Here is a 23,170-nt window from a genome sequence, read left to right on the forward strand (position 1 = left end):
GATACATTTTGCACTAGGCACATTATTTCCAAGGACACCATTTTGGAAGACAAGGAATTGTTTCAGAGTGGATTCTTTTTCATCATATGCACAGTTTTATATATCCTTATATTTGGATATAGCCAATTATGATTCTTACAATTCCACTTGCGATCATGGTTCAGACACTTAACACATAGTTTATTAAGTTTGTGAACACTAGGATCACTGGGCTATACACTTACAGCTTTTATTAATTATCTTCACTGATAATAGGTGATCAGCTTGGTTTAACACTTAAGCTGACAATACATTATACTTCTTTCAATTTACCTTCAACTATGTAGGGCAAGGGCCTGCCTGACTGCATATAAATTGAAAGTGTTTAGGTTTGACCTCTGTGACATGGTGTAGTTAGCTCTCTTGGTAGATGCATTTATACAGTGAGTGCTCGGCAGACAGGAACTATTTTTAAGAGCCTGGAAGCCCACTTTTATTTAAAGTGGCAGAAAGCAAAACAGTCCAACATAAAGTTTCCCACACAGGGGTTTCAGTTGCACACAGCAAAAACGGGTTACAAAATACTAAGCCACCTATCTCTCTTCAGCAGTAGCTTTGCTTTTGACACCAATCACCCAGACTACAGGTTCTTTCATGCACACAGCTTAACCACTTGCCTACCAGGCACTTATACCCCCTTCCTTACCAGGCCAATTTTCAGCTTTCAGTGCTGCCGCACTTTGATTGACAATTGCGCGGTCATGCAACATTGTACCCATATGAAATTTTGATCATTTTTTTCTCACAAATAGAGCTTTCTTTTGGTGGTATTTAATCGCCACTGGGCGCTTTACTTTTTGAGCTATAAATAAAAAAAGTGCAAAAAATTTGAAAAAAAAAAAAAAGTTTATTTGTTTCTTTTATAAAATTTTTCAAACAGGTATTTTTTCTCCTTCACTGATGTGCGTTGATGAGGCAGCACTGATGGGCACTGATAGGCAGCACTGATAGGCAGCACTGAAGGGCACTGATAGGCAGTACTAATGAGGTGGCACGGATGGGCGGCACTGATAGACAGCACTAATTAGGGGTCACGGATAGGCGGCACTAATATGCAGCACTGATAGGCGGCACTGATAGGTGACACTGATGATGGGTACTGATAGACGGCACTGACTGGCATCACTGCTGGGCACTGACTGGCGGCACTGACTGGCACAACCCCTGGGCACTGACTGGTGGCACTGACTGGCAGCACTGCTGGGCTGCACTGGTGGGTGGCACTGGTGGGCAGCACTGGTGGGTGGGCACAGGTGGGTGGCACTGGTGGGCACAGGTGGGTGGGCACAGGTGGGTGGCACTGCTGGGCACAGGTAGGTGGCACTGCAGAGTGGCACAGGTGGGTGCACTGCTGGGCACAGGTGGGTGCACTGATGGGCACGGGTGGGCGGAGCTAGTGGGCGCACTGCTGGGCGGAACTTGCGGGTGGCACTGCTGGGCACCAATCATCAGGGCACTGATCATCAGTGCCCTGATGATCGGTGCCGATCCCCGCTCTGACAACTGCCGGTTCTCGGCAGTACTTTCCTCACGATCTGACAGCGTGAGGAAAGTGCAGCCGAGAACCGGCACTTGCATTTCCTTCTGATCAGCATGTCATTGGACACCGCTGATCAGGTGGTAAAAGGCCGCTGTGATTGGCCTTTTACCACATCACGTGATCAGCTGTGTCCGTAGGACACAGCGATCACGGAGATCACCGGGTGCGCGCCCCAGGAGAGCGCGTTCTGGGAGGACGTCATATGACGTCCACTCAGAACTGGCCGGCCGCAGTGAAGCCGTCATTCGGCTATCTGCGGTCGGCAGCTGGTTAAAGAACTTCAGAGCACACAGCTCTGCTAGTGTGCTACTACCGTGTCCATCCTGGGCCCCTCCTTTTGATAAGGTCTAGCAGGGGAGGCAGTATATGCGCCATTTACTAACAACTGCTCAGTCGCACCAGCAGAAATTTCCCTCATTACTGCATCAGGTGGAGAGACCACCGAGATCTCTACCAGCTCTTCCGAGTGCCTTCCATACAAACCAGTCACTGGTAGTACCCTCATGAAGAACTGTGAGATCACTTCCCACACTGCAAATACACATTGTACCAACCTGCTCCACTCATGATCACGGTTACCAAGCAAGGCTTGTACTACCTGGCTCCACCCATGGGTACTACACAGTACCACCTTGTCTGTCTGTGGTACAGTAACCCAAGTTCAAGTAGTTCCACTAATATACTTGTCATTTTAATGCACTTCACATCTTCATGCAAGACCTTTGAGGTCAGCTTGAGACATTAAAAGAGGCCTTCACCTCTCTGGAGGTAACTGACACCCCAGCCTCATGCTCCACCCAGAGCACTGCCAGATGCTTGTGTCATACTCATTATATCACTTTTAGCAACAGTGAGCCATTCCAGGTCATTACCAATTACACGCAACGTTACTTATCTGACACTCAACATTAGTGGCTCTGCAGACCCCCCATTTGACAAAGCAGCTGTCATGTTCACCCCACTGTCACACATGGAAGTTTCCCTAAACCACACTAATAACTTTATGGCCAAACTATCCTAGTCTATCCAGTCTGTGCTCCAGTCATCAGGACGCCACAACATCGTTCCATCTGCCCAAGGAGACACAGGAAGACAGAGTGGCCTGGCAGCAGACATCTTGCACAAGTCACTTTTAACAACATCAGACTCTGATAACATGTTCTACCATTTGAGCGGATTTCCCCTGCAATTCCACCAGAACAAAATCAGAGCTGTCCTGGCCAGCTGCCTGCTCCAACACAGGGAGTCCACGTGAGACTTCCAGGGACAACTCTGTGGCACTGCCTGTGGTTGCCATGGGAGACATCAAATCATCATCAACATTGTCAGTAATACATTTCCCAACATCATTATTAGCAGCATTATCATTCCTGACTTTTACAGGCTGTCTTAAGACCATCATCAGCTTGATCCTATGGGACATTTAGTGCACCATTTTTCACCCTATAAGAAACACACTCGCCCATCAGGGTGGCAACAGTTGTGCTGCGAAACCTCAAGCTCAGACACCATGAGCTCCTGGGAGGTCCCCAACTACACCTCTGTTGCACTTGTCATGATTACTAGGGGCAATGGCACGTACACCTAAGTGGTCACCTGGATATAGCTGGTTGCAATACTCCATTTTCACCACCATGTACTGGCGGTGCTACATTAACCTCATAAAACTCTGCTATTTTAGCCTTAGCTGGCTTCATTAACCCATTATTTACCTCATCATTTTCAAACTCATTAGTAAGCAATACATCATCAAATTTAGTTTTACTACTTGTCTCCCTGCTACCCATAACACTGCATGAAGACAAGTCCTTATCAGTCCTCAGTCTCTGAGCAAGACTTTTTTCAAACAAGCAGTGAATTTCCCAGCCGGACTTACTCTTACTTCACTGGGATTAGACTCACACTCAGTCTGATATTTTTATCAGCAACAGTCTTACCTTTCACCTTGGCAAGTGCTGCAATCTTCAATTGAGAGTGTTGACCCTCCTCTATAACACTTCCACAGGCTAATGCCCCCACATGGTCGCAGGGCAACATTGCTGCCTTCTTGAACTCTTTCAACACCTCCTGTAGGCAAAAAAGATTTCCTGTTGCCAGGGGTAACAGCAGACTTGCAGGATGCTGGATACTGTACCCTCTTCTCTGGGCTGATCACCTAAGCAGCCATAACATGAAACCACTGGTTTCCCATGCTCTCTGCCACCCCCTGAAGACTGAACAAAATTTTCTCGATAGGTGCCAGGGACGACAACAGTCACATTTGCACAGACATTAGGGCAGAGAATCCTTGACTGCTTCTCTGGATTACTTGGTGCAGCATCCCGAGATCCAGGACACTCAGCAACAGCATGCCTCCAATCCTTGTCAGAGCTCTCCATGTGGTAATTTCTTTCACCAGAACCTTGCCGACATTTCCATTCCTGCTTAAATTTCTTCTCCATGCAAAATCTGTGCCTTGTACTTGTCACAGTCGTCCCGTTCTCAGCCAATTAGCTTGTAAGTCACGCAGAACTCCACCAGCAGCATAGGTTGCAACAGCTCTGACCAGAAGTTCCTAGGCCAGATCAGCCATGCAGCAACTCTCTTAACTTAGCATGAAAGTTCTCAATGTCCTCCATAGGCTACATGGGCTGTATGAAGTCAGCTACTCCAATCTCATCACTGTTGCTAGGTAACAGCAGGCGAACTCTTGTTTAATCATGTATGGGGCTTGTCCTGGTGGTAACAACCCCTTCACTCACTGAATTCTGTCTCCCATCTCAGCAAAGCATGCTTCCTTCTTGTGCTTTAACCACCCCATCCTTGCAGTTATGCACACAGCAATTTGTAACACAGTTCATCGCAGAACCTTTTCTTTTACAGGTATACCTCCTGCAACGCGCAATGCCTATTGCCTGGCTGCACTTCCACAAGCAACCAACAAATCCTGACATGAATTCACCATTGGAGCGAAGACCTGGATTCCACCATCAGTTTGCACACATCAATCTCCATCAACTGTGACTTGGGGTAGTAAGCCCCAGTGGTAGATGTGTTTATACAGCGAGTCCACAGCACACAGCTTAACCATTAGCCGCCCCGGCCTATAGCAGTTTGGCGGCCGCAAAAATGCATTAGCTATCCGGGGTGTATGCCATTTGGCGTCCTCCCGCACATGCGCAGTTCGCGCGGTTGCAGAGCCGCACAGCGGCGCGATCTATCACCGGCCGTGTTTACCACGGACATGGCCGATGATAGATCTGAGTACTGGCCTCTGTTGCCGGTACCATGTGACCTGCTGTGACCAATCACAGCAGGTCACATGACAGTTGTATACAATGGATGGCTTCATTCATGCCATCCATTGTATACTAGTGTCTAGCTGTGAATGGTCACAGCAGGTCACATGCACATGTCATGTGATTAGCTGTGGCCAAATCACAGCTAAGCACAAATAAAAAAAAAACAAACAAAAAACCTGAATGAATCGATGTCATTCAGGTAAATGCTTGCTTGTCCCTGTTCACCGCCATGCCAGTTATATGATGATGCTGTACTGCACTGGTGACAGTATGTAAAAAAAAAAAAAATAGTAAAAATAATTTTTTTAATTTTTTCATTTTCCGAAAAATTATGACAAAAAAAATACAACTTCAAAAAACTCACCATGCCTCTTATGAAGTATGTCAGACTGTCTACTTTACAAAAAGGGGTCATTTGGGGGATATCTGTACTATTCTGACATTCTTGGACCTCAAGAAATTAGATTGGCTGTCAGTACTTCAGGATTGATCAATTTTCAGATCTATACCATAGTTTGTGAACTCTATAACTTTCCTACAAACTAAAAAATACATCCTAATTTGGGTTATTTTCACCAAAGACGTAGCAGAATACATCTTGGCCTAAATTTATGAACAATTATTTATTTGTAAACGTTTATAACAGAAACAAAGAAAAACTCTTTTTTTGTTAATTTAGTAAAAAATAAAAACCCTGGCGGTGATTAAATACCACCAAAAGAAAGCTCTAGTTGTGTGAAGAAAATAGGCAAGCACAGAGGTAAATAAAGTATAAAAGCATTCTGTTTACTTTTACTTCTACATTGCGCTCGTATGGAATGCTGTGTAGAAGCATCAGACGCTCAGGGACTGATTATTTAAACTCCTGGGCTTCGTTCTGGATACCAGCCGTGACAGACAGCTGGCAGTTCCAGCCTACACCCTCATAAGGATCTGCCAGAGCCACTTAAGACTGGGCACTGCTTTAAAACCGCGCCATGACTAATAGCAAAGATCCCAATGGCATCTTAAAACTGCACTAGAGACTCTAGTGGTTAAAGCTAACTCCAGACAAAAAACACAGATGAAATACATTTATGGAAGCTATTTTGCTTTGCAAAACATTTGTATCTCTGTCCATTCAGTTCTGAAATTTACACAGTTCTGCTACACAGCACTGCCTTGTTTGATAGGGCAGGAGACCTAATATTTCTCTGTTGCAGTTACAGCAATTCTTCAGCCATTTGAATAAAAATTAAAAGTCAGTAGCTATTCTTAAATTTTAAGAAAAGAACACTCACCTTTCCAGGGGTCCAACGCCATGCTCATACGCACTGCTTCTTTGTTGGTCTTAGGGAGGGGGGCACAAAAAATACCAAAACACAGAATAGGAGGGGGGGGGAGGGCACAAAGCAGAACTTCCCCTTTAGGGTGAAGTTCTGCTTGAAGTAACATTTACAGGTCTTGTACCTCAAAAGTATGTGACTGGACAATAAAAGAAGCAGCACAATGAAGAGCTCATCTATATCCAACTCTGTTCTCTTCTCCTATCAGCATGCTCTTTGTAATGCAATACAAATGATTGGCTCCTATTGTTGCTTCTCCCTTCCCACAGCCTGAGCTCTGCTGTACAGTGGATTCCAAGAAACTGATACCAAATTAAATTAGAGTGGTAGTAAAGTCTTATTTATTCATACCTACAGATACAGTAAGCGTATAATAAGGTTTAACTGTAGGTACAGTTATCTCCCAAATGTGCACCGTTTAGAAGATATTTACTTTAGCAGTGCTGGTGATGTCACGAACGCATATGCACTGCACTCCCAATGGACAGCATGCCATCCATTGAGATAGCCATGCCACAGCTGAGTACACGTGGGGTGAAATCATCGTGGCTCAGCCAATCAAACTGCTGCATCCCATGAACATAGAAAAAAGACCAGATGAAGATGGAAGCTCTGAGGGGCCATGACAGCACTCTGCTCGAGGGCTTCGTTTTCAGGCAAGTCTTTCATAATGTGCGAATATGCGATGCATAGTAGCACATTATGCTCTTAACTTGCAGAGAGAAGATTATTTTGTTTTAGGTTTTCTGGTTTACTGCCGCTTTAAGGTATTTATAGTGATTGCGTGTAAAAGAATACATTTAGTGATGTATTCATGAATACAGAGATGTATTAACGTGTCTGTTAAATCTGTCTGTAGTTCAGATTTGAGAGTCTACATAGCTTTGTTCATGTCACAAGTATAATTGTATAAAAAGTATAGCTTTTTAAGGGTCAAATAGATTTTTTTTTTTCAGGTCACAAGTATAGACAGAGCCATTAATGAAGGGGAATTTCCCTGCACAGACATATTAATTTACTTACCTAAGATTGCAAAAATGACCATGAAAAATAAAAGGAGCAGCAGAATATCTATGAATGGTGGCAGAGACTGGAAAATCTGGCGCAGATTCCTGTGAAGCAACAAAATAGTTTTACAATTTCTGCACATGCAGCCTGCTAAGTACTTCACTGATAAACAAAATGGCCCTTTACATAGAAGTATTATCATGCCATATAAATTGTATTATTTGGACAATCTTACACTGAATCTTTTTTTTTTTTTTAATCCAAACCCTTTTATTACGAACAAGACCACAAGTTACAATGCATGGCATATATATACGAAAACAGGTAAACAAGATTAAACTTTTATCTTGTGATACAAGGTCATAACACTGTGAAAACGTAAGATCAGTACATACATAGTCCTGAGTATCATTTAGCGAATAGAGTTAAATTTAACCAATAAACAAACAGGTGGACTTATTTACAAACTGAGGAGCAGACTTAAAGACTCCCGCAGTCCAGTCGCAGTCAAGGCAGACTTATAAAAGACTGGCCTAAATTCCTGCAGAAAGCAACGCGATCTCCACATAGTCCATAGGTGCAGAAAAAGTCTCTGCTAACCAGGAAGAATCATTAAGGAACCATTCCAGTGATCCCTTGATGGCTCAGCACGCCAGTACCAAGCTAGTACCATAGCAAAAATCCGAGGAGCGAAGGCCAGGATGAAAGAAATCTCCACAATTTACAATATACGTCCCCAACACAAAATGAAAGAAGCACTGAGACTTAGCCCCACAGGAGACATGCAGGTACGCATCCCCAATGTCTATGGAGGCCAGAAACTCACCTCGAAGAGGGAATTTCACGACAGAATGGGTGGGATCCTGCCTGGAACTTCTGCACCCACAACTGGTAGTCAGGGCCCTAAGGCCCAGGATTGGGCATTCCCCGACTACTGGACCAGCAAACCAGTAGGAACAAGAAAATTCACACTTACATCCTTAGGCAGCCATACTGACCCACACCGCAAAAACCAGCAAGAGAGACAGGAGAGGTGAAAACTGAACAGGGAGACTTGCTCTGGAGGACAAGAGCTCAATCCTTTTTAGGACTCAAACACTGTTTGTGGGACCAGTTGTCAAATATGAGCGAAGTCCATGGCTCTTGAACCAGCACATAGGACCCCCTCACACCCTGGAAATGGGTGGGGAGAAACCTGAGCGCCAAGGAGGCCTTGTCCACAGGCTCATGTGAGGCCAGGACTGCTTGGCATCACCTACGAGTGCTTGAAGAGTGGAAGCTCTTTCATGAGACGCCAAGGAAATGAGAAAACCTATGGAGTGCAAAGAAGGAAAGACCGTGCTAATGACAGAGTTCCTTCACCCTTCTTGGGCTGTGGGAAGAGGGAATCCTTGCTACTGCAAAGTTCTGGATGACGCAGTCAAGGTAGCATTGAAGAGGCAGTAACCCAGGAAGGGTAAACCCACCCGGGCTGTGTAGGACACCAGGGCAGCAGACCAAACCTCCAGCTAAAAGGGGCTCGCCGAAGCACCTTTGCCAAGACAGATAGCCTGGAGAACCACAAAACTGCATCCAGGGATGCATTGTACAGTTAGTCAAGGTTCTAGGCTATTTGATTCTCCATTGATGTCAGATACCTGTCCTGTACCCATTCCCCCATTCATAAGATCCTGGGCTATGAGCCTGAGATACCAGGTCCGTGCCTATCACAGAGCACAGCGTCAAAACCAGCAATGGTGACTTAGTGCGGACAACTGAGTCTACCTTACAGTCTGCAGGATTCAAGGGGAAGCAAACCCCTTACCGGAGCCACAGCTGCTTAGCAACCTAGGAATGGGGGGGGGGGGGCGGCGGCAATCCACCATAGAAGGAGAGGACCATTTTGCATACCCACGTCCCTAGCTAAAGGAGCATACCCGTCTTATCACAATAGGCCAAAACGCAAGCCGTAGCATGATCCCCACAACCGTAATGTCTCAACTCAATAAGGATAAAGTGTGTGTGTGGGGGGATGAAGAAAGCACCGCAGCACTCACGGACTTCCTATGACCAAGTTCTGGGACCACCTGCCAATATGGGGGTACAGACAAGGTGGGCTGCACCAGCACAGACAGCACATTGTCCAAACATCTACACCACAAAATAGCTGAGGCTGGGGGACTAGGGAAATGGGTTCCCAACCCGCACCAATTCATCCCAAGGGCATAGAGGAAGAGGGGGGACTGGCAAAGGGACCCAGGCCTATGGGTGTGGAGGGGATCCTGCAGAGCCAACCAACCTTGGGAGTATCAGCGCCCTGCACTGTGCCCAGGGGCGCATATGCTTACCGATCCATGGAGGTTGCTGGTAATAATCCCGAGACAAATCCTCCTCTCCATCGAAGTGGGGGGGCTGCCGGCCAGGGTGACACTGTGACACAGACTCTGGCACCTGGTCAAATGTGTCCCAGCAAGACGTTTAACATGCTAGCCGACCCAGTCAAGGATGGGGCATGTCGCAGCCGACCTTACTCCTGAACACTAGGCAGAGATAACTGGTTTGCTTATAGCAGAGAAGGGTTTTATACCAGCTAGGACTGCCCATAGGTGGTGCTGTGTTCTTTCTGCCTAGTGTCCTACTCCTGTAAGTGGCACTAAAACCCTATGTCGGAATAGAAGAGCTGTGTCCATCAATTAACATAAGAGAAATTGGATTTCTATCTCAGTGCGTGATTTTAAATGGTCTATAGCAGAGCTTAAAATTTCAAGTCCTGAGCTACTAGCCAGGCCTTAGGAGTTACTCACCAGCAGTTGCTCCACCCATCCTCTACCCTGCCATGCCCCTAATCCCTCCCCTAAACATGCCCTCGTAAAATCTCTCATTAAATGACACTGTTAAATGTTTTATGCAGAATACAGTTACAGAAATAAATATATACCCTCCTTTCCTTCACCCCCCCCCCCCAGCCATGTCCTCTAACCCCTTTTCAAAAAAGGGGGGTGAGAGAGAGAAGGGGATGAGAGAAAAAGAGGGGAGGGGGCAAAAAAGGGGGGTGATTGGTATTTCTGCTACTCACAATTATGGCACCATCCCCCATAATTTGAGGTTATAATGAGCATACAACCCCCCTCTTAGAACACATGGTCTCCATTATGGTACAATGTGCCCCCCCCCAGAACACACACATGGCCCCCTACTACATAAAGTGAATAGAGAGCCCCCACCACCACCACATACACACACACACACACACATACAGACACACACATACATACAGACATACATACACACAGACACACACACACACACACACACACACACACACACACAGACAAGCACACACACACCGACACACATATACACAGACTCACACACGTCTCCCCTCTGGCTCTCTCAGCCTGTCACACTCCGTTTCTCAGCACTCCGGTCACAGACAGTTCTCCCCCTTCCTCCCACTGTTACATGCTGAGTTCTCACCAGTCTGTGAAGTGTCCTCCTCCTTGGGCTCTGTTAGTCTCTCTTTCCTCTCACCGGACTGGACTCAGAGCACACTTGCATAATCCACCCTGTGGCCCTCCCCATCCTTTCAGAAGCCTGTCATAGGACCTCCTAAGGACTCTGGGCCCTTGGGTAGTGTGTGAGTGCCTAAATGCCTTAAAGCTTATTCTGCCTCTGGTGCCAGCACCCCACTCCATATCCATTGGCTGTTTGATCAATCTGGCCCTCGCCCCCATGTTATTTCCACTCACGAAATGCGAGCAGGCGAGTGAAAATTTCAAGGCCTGGTCTATAGTGCCATATAACTAGACAGGCAGCAGATGCCAATTTGTGTAGCCCTGTTGCCTTGGCTATGTGTTTATGACTTGTTGAAAACATGCTAAGGCTACATGTACACTAATCTCCCTTGGATGTAAAAAAAAACATGGCAAAATCACCACATTCAGTGATTGGGCGTTTATCCATTTTATTGGCCAAAACATTCCTCTCCTGAATGTGATTCTTCTGCATTCAGGAGAAGGATGTTTAACTGTCCCTAAACGCTGTTGCTGCTAAACTCTGATAAAAGCCTATGTGTGCATGAAGACATAGGCTTTTATTGACTTGAGTTTAGGGGCGTTGGCAAAAAAAATGCTAACAGCTCCTAAACACACGTTTAGGAGCAGCAGTGTACATGAGTATTAACACACTATAGAGAAGCTGCAAGTGATCAGCAGCTTAGCCAATAATCAAATTTTTTTTACAATTTATGAATATACACACAAAAAAAATGAAAAGCTCTTTTCTCACCTTCTGACTGCCCCACAATATCTGCAGTCCACTAAGAAAATAGGCCGCAGGGCTCTTGTTACACGCACATGGGAGGTCTGTCTTATGAGCACCACAATAGCTTCCACAAACTGAACCAATAAAACACAACTCTGCAAAGACACATAGATAAAAAGAGATAAGTGTGTAATGCAACACAAGCATGATTATTTACCTACAATAATAAAATACATTATTTTCTAATGACTGGATTGCAGAGATTTATTTTGGCAGACTGACTTTTAGCATGGTCCTGCGGTGTCTCAAGAAGGTATGACACCCAAGCCATCTCATCTTCATGCTAAGTTCAAACACCACAAAACCCAGGGTAAGTAATTCCAGAGTGGCATGGACCTGAAATATGCAAACAGATGAAATAAGCAAGGAAGGTTAGACAAGAACAGCAATTATTTTATACGGAACAAAATGTGTATCTTACAACAATAGGATGGCTCCAAGGCTGCATCCCATTAATTAGTGGCATAGGTTCTGTGGAGAACTGAATACAGGTTCTAAATAATTAAGGAAGCTTAGAAACATTCATAGATCTGCAGACTCTTCTGACAAGCCTGACTAACCCCTCGTGATTAGCTGGGAATGATTTTCCTGCCCATCTTCTAGTGTACTACCCCTGAGATAAGTAAGGTGCTCCCACCACCCACCTCCATAGCCCAGAATATGCATAGCCTACTGATGCAAAAATTATGGTTTTTCAGTTTATCTGTTTAATCCTTTTCTTGGAAGTACATCACAAGACACAAAGGACTTTTTAAAAATACTTTGGTTAAGCTGCCATCTTTAAGTGAATGGACACTGGCCAAAAAAAGGCAGGAATCCCTGTCCAGGCATAATCCATCTCAGCTCAATTAAGCCTCAGTTCTGTAACAATCAGAATCAGACAAGGGAGGTCTCTCGGTGTCCTGTAATGTATTTCAAGAAAAGGATTTTACAGTTAAACCAAAAACCCAAATTTCTTACATTGAACATCACAGGACACAGGGTACTTCATTATCATGACTACTCAGGATGTCCCAAAGCAATGAACAAAAAGGGGGGGCGCACACAGGTGAAAAGCCCATCTGACACGCTGCGCAAAATGCTTTTACCAAGGAATGAGAAGCAATAGATTTCTGAAACAGAACGTCCAAGGCTGAGATCTGTCTCTTGGTGGTACTTAAAGCCAGACACACCTCCACACCATACTGGAGAAAGACCAACATGTGCCCCAGGACATACTGTTGGGGATAAAACTTGCAAGTCTCACACTAGGCAAAAAAGGCTTTCCATCCTGGAGGTCAACTTTTCTGCTTTGAGAAGACTAGGAATTACAGAAACATCCCTATCCCTTAGGACTTGAGCTTCAATAGCCATGTGGAAAAGCCAGTGACTGTAAAGAAGGATGGGAGATTGGACTCTGCAACAGCAAAACTAGCTGATCTGAAACAGCCCAGGGCTCGTCAGGCAAAAGATGTACAACGTCTGCATACCATGTTCTTCTTTGTCAAGCAGGTGCAATGAGAATCACCAGAAGGCATTCCACCTTTATTCTATGAAACAGGCAAAGACAAAGCTGCAGTGAAGGGAAGGCAGAGATCAGTGAAAACTGATGCAAATAATGCGCTAGAGCATCTACCTACAGATCCCTGTCTTGAGACAGAAATTTGTACAGTTAGTTGTTGAATTTGGATGCCAAAAGATCCACATCTGGCATTCCCCACTGCAGGCAACACACCTGAGCGAAGAGCACATTCTCCCAGATTCAGCTGCTGTCAGTTGAAAAAATCTGTCTGCCAAATTTCCACATTGGTAACATGCACAATAACATGAAATTCTCCCTAAGACAAGGTTTGCTTTCCTAAGCAGTATGACATCTTGCCCCTCACTGATGGTTGATATATGCCACAGTGTGACATTTTATAACTGCACCCTGACTGGAAAACCCTGAAGGTAAAAAGACCAGTGAAGGAGAGCCAATTGAATCTCCCCATATTTCCAGATGTCGACTGGAAACATCCACTCCTCTAATGACCATGTTCCATTAATCAAGAAACTCTCTAGAACGCCTCTCCCTCTTGACAGGCTGGCATCCATCATTAAGACCTTCAAATTTATTGGAAGGCTTTCCCAGTATCCACCATCTGTGTGGATATCCAAAATTCCATAGCTGACCTAACGGCTGTCACATGTCTACAAAATACTGAGTTGAGGAACTCTGCTAACAAACAAATTGTCCAGTTACCCCACAATGGGAATACCTCAGGTCCTCAACAATCCCAGAACCAGAGAATTGTGGAAAGGTCGAAAGGCAATGCCACAAACCAACAGCCCCGACCTTCCACTACAAATTGCAGATATCATTGGTGAGACTGAAAAAATGGATGAGATAGATGCCCTGATATTCACTAGCCATGCCAGATGCCAGGAAGTCCCTCTGATAAAGCCAAACAATCACGGATTGGCTGGAATGCATCCTGAATTTCTGTATTTTCAGGAACATGTTGAGACCCTTACGGTCCAAAACAGGCTAGAAGTCTCTGTTTGAGCTTGGAACTGTAAACAGATTGTTTTAGAAGCTGTGAGACCATTCCCCTTCCAGTAAAGGTGCAATGACCCCTTGGGACAGCAGCTTTTCCAGGGCTGCAAAGCAACTGCTCTTTTTTGGCATTCTGAAAATACCCTTAAGTGCAAAATACCATGGAGGGGGAAGCAGCAAAATTCCAGCTTGTAGCTTCAGGAAACCATGCTGCAGACCCAGTTGTCTGATTTCCTGAGTTAAGATAGTCATGAAGGCCAATAGAGATTCCCCCCACCTGCGTGATTGGGGACTGTAAGGAGGGTTTATGCAGTTCTTCTTACGAGACTGGAACATACTGTAAGCTTTTTCTTAGAGCCCAGTATCCCCATTGCTTATGTAAAGAACTCTTCTTAGATTCCTAACGTCTCAGCAGTTTCTGATCTGTTACCTTCACCAACTTCTTTAGGGGTTTTTACCTACAGTCCCCTTTGGGATGAAGGTATCCAAGAATGGTCCAAACAAGTGTTCACCCCCAAAGTAAAAAGTCTAAATTTGCATCTGACCAACACGAGACAAAAAATCCTTCTTATGTGGGCAGACATTGTGCTCACCTATGAAAGCTGACAACTGAAACTGAGAACATGAAACTCTGTTCCCAGAAAATTTTCCAAGAACTCCCAAATAGCACGATCCCTTGGGTTTAATTCTCTGAAATGGAGCATTTGCTTCGCCCAAACTTTAGAGCTTGGCAAACTTCTACAGCACGCTACAGAGCTGTACCTACCAGAGAGAAAGAAGCCTTCCGGAGGGCCTCTATTCTCTTATCATGGTGTCACTAAAGAGTGGGACCTCATCCCAGAGACCATCAGGATCTTATTTAAGTAGAAAATGGCTGGGTCAACTGCCCGAGAACCCCATTTCTTGTAGAATTCCTCCTCTATGGGGTATTGCTGAAAAATCGCTTCAGAGGTGAAATATCTTCTCTAGGTAGGCCCAATTGGCATACATAACTTACACCTGTAAGTGAAGGTGTACTGTGGACCAAAACCCAGTGACTTTTAGAGAAGAGCAGTCCAGAAGTGGCAATTTCATACTAGAGTATACTGCATCTGTGAAGAAGCACATTGTGTTCTTTTGTGTCTGCAACAGACCCGGACCCCAAGACTCCTCCTCAGATTCATCAACAGAGGATTCCCACTGCTCAACAGCTTCCTCTTCCCCATTTTGATGATGTTCCTCCGATGCCTCATCTTCCCACAAAAAAGAGGTGGAGGAGAAGGAGAACGCCCATGCTTGCGTCCCAGGTGTTCCAACCTTGTGAGAACCCCTAAGAACTGGTCCTGCGAACCAGAAATGGCTGCAGAAAATTCCTCCCTGGACACAAAGGAAACAGAAGATTGTGACCCTGAGATAGTGGAAATATAAGGCAAGGGCAGAGTTTCAGAGAAAATCTGACCTTTAGGGGAGCCATGCTGAGGGTCTTCCTTACCTGAGGAATTTAGGGGTCCACCCAATCGTCTTTTTCCTCACCTTTCTGCCTGCCTGATGTCATGGCTTTCTGAGGGTTAATAGACCTGTGCTGTAGCTGTGCAGGGCAATGTGACTAGAAGCCTGAGACTGCATGGGTACCTAAGCCCAGAAACCAGCAAAATAGCACCAAGCATGTGCATATGTTTGCAATCCAGTTGTGTATCGCTCTACTAATGAAAACAACCCACAGTGCCCCACACTCTGGGAACACCTCCATGGAAGAACTGCCATATGTTCCATCCGTTTCAAAAGCACTCACCAGTTCATGATGCAGGGTGAAAAGGCCCAATCTTCACGATACACTAGGGGCATGCCCGCATGTCCTTTAAAGGACTTGGCTCCCCTTCAGGGGAATCGATGGCCTGGCCCTGTAAAGCACCCTGCCAGCAAGGTCACTGGTTACATTGTAACCTGGAGATAGCTGCCCACAGGATCCAGCACCAAACGGCAACATTACAGGCTGTCCCTGATCTTCCATGTGTGCTTCGGATACAGTCCCTCTTGGCCTTCTGGCTGTATGAAACTTACCTGGATAAGGCTCTTCCCTACACCAGAAGGGATTTTCAGAACAGGCCAGGGAATAAGACCCTGAAAGGAGGCTTAACCCAAGTATTTGTAAATATTAATGATCTATGTCCTGTGAAGTATGATTAGGATAGTGTATTTTTTGCACATCAGTGTTTTGTTTAACAAATTATTCAATGGCCACAAAATGTATTGACAGCTGCCATCTAAACTCTGTAGGCAACCTTAGCACTATCAGTAATTAAAAAAATGATATATACAGTATAATTACTTACAGGGTCACAAGATTGCCAGATTTTAGGAACATTGCTGTATGGTATATGAAAATGTTAAAGCAAACCTGTCACGACTAGAAATAATTAAGATAAAAGCACCCTGTAAAAATAGAAGATTTATGTTTACCAGTCCAGCGGTAGTAGTATTAAATCTTGAAAAGGCCCGGGCTGGTCTCCCAACACTTTCATCGTGTGGAAGATAGCACATCCCACGCCGGGTGCTATGATTCCTCCTACCTACCCTTACATCACTACTGGACACCCTAGTGATGCACATCCCAAATTGTACAGGCAACAACACTGTAAAAAGATGTGAGCGTAAATCTTTAAGTAGGTATACGTGTTCTGGTGACTATTAGGGTTCAAAGAGATCTTCTCTCATTTCCTGTTTTGTCTCTGGGTAAGGAAAGAAAAGAAATTTCCCAAAAGAACAAAAAGGAAAAAAAAAACAAAAAAAAAAAAAACTGGCAGGGGTTCTAATCCTTCTAAATAAAATTATTTACACACACACACACACACACACACACACACACACACACACACACACACACACACACACACTGAAGGAAATAAGTATTTGATCCAATGCTGATTTTGAATGTTTGCCCACTCACAAAAAGTGGTAGGTGTATTGTAACACAGAGACAGAATAGCAACAAAAAATTCTAAATAAATGTATGTCTAACAAATTATGCACTGATTTGCATGTTCATGAGGGAAATAAGTATTTGATCCCCTTCACAAAACATGACTTAATACTTGGTGGCAAATCCCTTATTGGCAATCACAGAGGTCAGACGTTTCCTGTAGTTGGCCAGCAGGTTTGCACACATCTCAGGAGGGATTTAGTCCCACTCCTCTTGGCAGATCCTCTCCAAGTCATTATGGTTTGGTGGCTGACGTTTTAATCAAGGGTATAGCCAAGTAGGTTATACTGCCAACTACATCTACAGGTGCATTGGCTAGATATAATTTAGATTTTTCTTGGTTAATCTAGAATGCTGCCTTAGTTCACTGTTTAACCTTCAGGCATCAATGTGAATATGAAACTGAATATGGCTTTGCAATCAAATCGATAAAGATAACCTTTGTTAAAAAAAATGCAGATCGTGGATTCCAGACATGTATATGTAATATAGTTAAGCATTTACAACAATTAAATAAAGAAATATAATAATAAAATAATAATTACACTAGTAGGCTTGGATAGATTTGCTTTTATAACAGAGATCTGCACGATGTTTAACAAAATGCAAGTCTATGTTTGAATAAAGGGCAGGGGTACAAGCCACTATAAATAACGTGTTTCAAGTATCCATAGCGGAAGATCCAAGTCTTTGCCTGCTAAGCGCTATAGACAAATCTGCCTTGCCTGATACTACCTACATACGTATTGTTAGTGTGCTTTTTATACCACGCAAGCTAATTACCCAAACGTGGCTATATCTCCACCCTCCTACTTGGGCAGAATGGAAAACTAAAATTAAATACCACTAACTAGAGAGAAATGTATCTTTCAACATAGGAACTGCCCAACGGCATTTGAAATGATTTAGGACCTGTGTCGAGCCACTACAGGCCTAGCCCTGACCTCACTTATTTTGACTAGACTATTGCCATACTAAGCTGCATACTGGATGACGTGTCTTGTAAATTTTCTTTTTTGCACCACTTTTCTCTTAAGGGTCTATAGAACTGACTCTGACTCTAATGGCACTACACATAACCTCACGAGATATAAGGCTTAACATATAATATTTTATTAATACCAGTTACAGAGGCATTGTCTTTTATTAGTTTGTGTTATTAAAAAGATGTGTGTTCTCAGGCGAGGTCCTGATGACAAATGTATTGTTTCTCTTGTTACTCCTATTAATGTGACAGCTAACACTATGAGTGTACTAGCAATTTCTATGCTGTGAACATAGATCTTGTGCGAAAGATGTTCGTTGTTACCAAAGGCTGTTTTGTTTGTGTAAAAACCTGAAAACTCAATGATATTAACTGATAAATAAAAAATTATAAAGGCAAACAATAATAGGATGTTGAGCTTTAAAACATTTAGCTTTGTTTGCGTACTAATACAAACCTAATCGATAAATATGATCTTGTAAATGTACCCCGACAAGACTGGACATAAAATGTTCTAACTACAAGTATACATAGTGAGCGTTGTACCACCACAGTAGAATAATATTTTTTTGTCTGTCCAAATCACACTTATCCTATGTCTTTAAAGTATAATAAAGGAAAGAAAGATTAGAACACCCTTCAGATGTTTATTGCTCTCTATGTTCACCATCTCTTCTACTTGTCCTGGTGGCCTTAATTACTGAAAGTGAAAGAAAATTCCAAATATTAGTGCTCACCATAATGAGAATATATTGGAAATGAGAACACTAGTTCTGGTGAGCCTGGTAACAACCAGTGAGAATTCCCTCACTGTGGAAGGATGTCCTTTCACTTCCTGTTGTGGCTATGGGACAAGAAGTGAGGAATAATCTCCCCAATAGGACAGAAATGGCAAAAAACTGACAGGGGTTATAACCCCCTCTTACTCTACCCAAAATTAACAAAAAAAAGATTTGCCTTCTCTACTTTAATATTTTTAGTCACTAGCCTAAAACAGGCAGGAACAGTACACAGTCTTACTTGCTGCACACTTGCGCCAAGTCAGTGACTAGGAAATTATTTAATTCATAGCTTCTCCATGACAGCCAGACAACTAGTATTTTCAGAAGGCCAGCAAAAGTAGCCTACATATTTCTCTCATGACACATTTCCTTTCATTTCTCTTTTACTTGGTTAACACAAACTCCCACAACAAAGTCCCACATACGTAGACGTCAAGGCGGAGAAAAGGGACAGCTGGCGCCTCACACAGAGATAGCAGGAGCAACAGAAGCCCAGTGCTCAGTTCCAGCATGTAGAACAAATGGTTATGGGCAAAGAGGTATGCTGCAAGTGCATTTGGGTCCCGGGGATGTGTGTCAAACTTGTCATTATTCTTTCCTTCCTGAAAAAGAGAAAAAACAAATATAAATGCTGAGTTAAATGTGCTTACTATGGGGAGCAATAAAAGAGAATGGGCCTGCAAAATCATCTGGTGTAATACTGTATAAAGCAAAGATTTCACTAAATACTGGCATGTATTGGGTTGCATGGATAAATATACCATTTTACCTCAAAATCAAAATGACAATAAGTAGGCATAACAATCTTTGAATCAGTGATTGGCAATTTTAGAAAATTCTTATTTGTCCACTGCCAATAAACCGCCACCACACCCTCTGCTTCACCTTCAAGATTTACCAATCCCCTCTCCATTCTACCTGTCTGCACATCTGAGATGACACATTGTTCTGCAGAGTTTCTCTAACAGTTAAACTGGCCATAGATGAGTAAAAGTTTGATTTTTGAACAAAATGTTGTTCATTTTTCTAATCATTAGTGGGGGTCAAATCAGCATTCATTTTTGACCACTGTGAGGAAAGACTGGAAATTTTTTTTTCGAACAAATGAATTTCTACCAGTGTATATAAAAATTGTATCTATCTTTGGCCAGCTTTAGACCTGAGGAAGGCCAGTTCGCACATACATATCCAAATGTCATCTAAAGTCTGTGGCTAGCTTAGTTCTCCACTATAGTAAGATATAAGGAGCATGCAGTTTTTGGGGGTTTTTTTTGCACAGAGCTGAAAAACCTGTACCATGTCAGATTCTGCAGTCTGAAGATAGAAAAGACCACAATTTAAATCCCAGAACAGATACTAAAAAATATCCATAATAATTTTTAATTAATATCGGTCAAATTTTACAAGTGTGTGCTGTATTCCAGTTTTAAGATAATGATACTTGTTAAGTACCTATAGAGTAACCGAGAAACAACATTAACTTTATTCAGTTAATCATTTCTTGAGAGATACTTACTACAGTTAACTAAGCAATTTGATTTTTACAAGAATTAACTCAATGTTTCTGATTCTTTGCTAAGAGTTTGTTTACACCACAATCCCAGCACATTTGTGTTGTTTTTTTTTTACCAAGTTGCATTTACATTGTTTTTTTTATGTTTCCATTAAAAAAAAAAAAATGCAACATGACGAACACTCTTTAAAACACACATTAAAACACACATTGAAGAGATAATAAACACACATAATGGCTCTGAGTATTCTAATTAAAAAAAAAAAATAAGTAATTTTTCCTAATCTATATACACGCTGTAATATGACAAAGCTCTTTCCCAGCCTGTCTGCAGGGAAACATAAGCAGGAGGATCTTTTAGTCCTCTGCTGCTGGTCACATGTCCAAAAAAAGTTTTTGGGATACAGATTAAAAATTATTTATCTCAATCTGGTTTAAATTGCCCTACAAATTACTGTATATTTAAAATCAAATCTTTATTATTTTTGCCAATAACATGGTGTGGGTGGATTTCTGCCAGTCACAGATGTGTCACGCCCCTCTAGACTGCGTCTTAGAACAACAGAGAGGTAAAGCCTCCATCAATCAAGATGTAGTATCCCACCCCCATTGTGCTTAGTTGGTTAGTGTGCAGGGAGGCTGGAAGGAGAGAGTGGGCTGTCATTTACCATTGCGTATACGCTCACATGTGTGACTCTATATTCACATGGGCTGCTCAGATGTGATAGGGAGGAAATGCTCAGCATAGAAACTCACTGAACACAGCATGTTCAGTAGCTGCCAACACTGCTCTGCAAAATCCCCAGCTGCATTGGGGACATGGACAGAATGGGGAGATAGAGAACGGAGGGATCAACCAGGTTTTTTGCAAAATACAGGAAACAGATCCCATATTGACTGAGTGACTGTGAACAGCATATAATACAGTATTTATTGATAGCTTTTTATGATGTGGGTTTAGTGACACTTTAAAGCACTGCAGTGGTGTAAACTAGGCTAATTTAAAAACTTAAATTTTTCTTGCACATGCATTTGTACTGCGTTTAAAAGGCATTCAACTGCATCTGGTGTAAACCAGCCCTAAATCTAGGTACACACAGTGTTTTTTTTTTTTTTTTAAATCATTCAACCAGCGGGTTGAAAAAATAAAAACCTGATGGATCCTTGTACCAACACAAGCAATGCTAGTGCAGTGATCTCCCCTGCTGTTCTACTGAATTCTGACAGCAGGGAGGCTCTCCCTTTTCTTTCATCATTATTTTTCAGGTTTTATTTTTATTTATTTTTTCAATCTATTTTTATTTTTTGCATGTACCTTTTGAGCATTTGTTGCTTTAGGAACCTGATCGCATTTGCTTTGGGGTTTTATTGCATTAGTGCTACTTTTATTTGGAGAAGCGAAGTGGAAGTGCTTTATATGACTTCTCTGGATTCACATGCTTAGCGCAACCTTTTCTGTTGCGCCAGCTTTAAATAGTGAATTGTGACATCTCAAGCTAACCTCCAATCCCAGAATACGCCTTGTATGGGGAAACGCGTCGGGTGGAGCTAATATTGTGACGCCATCATGCACATTCACACTCAAAGGTATCATGGCCGTGCTGGAGAATTGTACTGCTTGATATTTCCTCATGTTTGTAAGTGTAATCCTTTTTCAATAGACTATTTTTGCACTATTGTATTGCACATGCATTTTAATGTATCTTAGCGCTGCACTACTGTTTTGTGAGGTCAATAAACTATTATTGCTACAGTATAGCTTCTTCATTTTGCTTTTGATGTATATCTGTGCCGGAGTCTGATAGTGGAACAAAGGCCACACTCCCACAATGGGGACGCTGCTGTTGGAACTGGCTGACGGGGGTCGCAGAGCTCCTGCGAGATCTGATGGTGAAAGCATCGGCTCTCTCGGGTGGAATACACAAAGCACAGAGTCCCCTTGGCCTAATAAACACTTTTCAGCACGGAAGATAATTTCTATAATATTTATACTGTTTAGTCACTTTTATTTCACGTTGCACTTTATTGTAGTTATGCACACCACATAAAATATTGTTGATTATTGTATATTATTTATGAATTGTTCGCTTTTTGGTGTGAGAAATATTTAAAAAGACAATGCACTTTTCAGTTATCCCCTGCCCCCTTGCAAGAATTCACAAATCAGCACTTGCAGCCATTGGCTCTAAACGTGGGTCGAATGTTGGTTTTCTTTTACCAAAGATTTTATTAGGCATGTTAAAAGAAACATACAAACCATAACAAATCGTGTAACACAAAACCACAATAAAAGATAGGGGAACAACACACAGCAAGCACAGAAATACACATACAAGACCCACGCTGGGGTCCAGATAGCATTATGGAAGGTAAAAGGCCCCGTGGTCCGCAGCCACTTTCAGAAATAGAAAAGTTACATGCAATAAAGCAAAAAAAAAAAAAAAAAAAAACACAGAGCCGCGCACACAGAGAGCCACACTCTCATGAGGCAATGTTGTCCCTGAAAATCATAGACCTGCAAGATGACAAAAATAAATGATAGACAATCGGTCTAATATAAACAAATCATATGAAAAAGAAGAGAAAGAAAAAAAGAAAGAAATCAAACAGAGAAAACAGGAAGACGAGAGAGAGAACGAGAGCAGAGAGAAAAAAGAAACAGGCCAGCAAAGAAAAGGAGTTTGCCGGGGGGGAGAGCCTGGAGACACAATCTCCACATAAGGGGAGAGGCAAAACCCAACACATTATAGATTAATTAGTTTCGTAGTAAAACGAGAAACTGGCTGGTAATCTACCCATGGTTGCCAAACAGAGAGAAACTTATCATGTTTATCCTCCAATACCGCCGTAAATTTTTCGTTGATAAAGAAACCTTGGATTCTGGACCTGACCTCCTCAAATTGTAGGGTAGGGAATTCCCA

The 23,170-nt window shown here is 43.0% G+C and overlaps 1 protein-coding gene across 3 annotated transcripts in view; it reads right to left on the reverse strand.

The window, feature by feature from the left end:
- The window catches only part of LOC149443642 (two pore channel protein 1-like), an 86,778-nt gene that overhangs the window by 24,888 nt on the left and 38,720 nt on the right, over window positions 1-23,170 (reverse strand). For all 3 annotated transcript variants that reach the window (XM_089655415.1, XM_089655414.1, XM_089655413.1), the window contains exons 4-7: window positions 19,162-19,338; window positions 11,718-11,831; window positions 11,460-11,590; window positions 7,209-7,297 (exon numbers count right to left, since the gene is read on the reverse strand). In XM_089655415.1, the coding sequence (XP_089511541.1) occupies window positions 7,209-7,297; window positions 11,460-11,590; window positions 11,718-11,831; window positions 19,162-19,338 (511 nt within the window). The remainder of the gene's footprint in view (window positions 1-7,208; window positions 7,298-11,459; window positions 11,591-11,717; window positions 11,832-19,161; window positions 19,339-23,170) is intronic.

This window comes from Staurois parvus, unplaced genomic scaffold, assembly GCF_062004578.1.
Source record: "Staurois parvus isolate SC_StPar_1 unplaced genomic scaffold, SC_StPar_1.0 ptg000840l, whole genome shotgun sequence".
NCBI lineage: Eukaryota > Metazoa > Chordata > Amphibia > Anura > Ranidae > Staurois > Staurois parvus.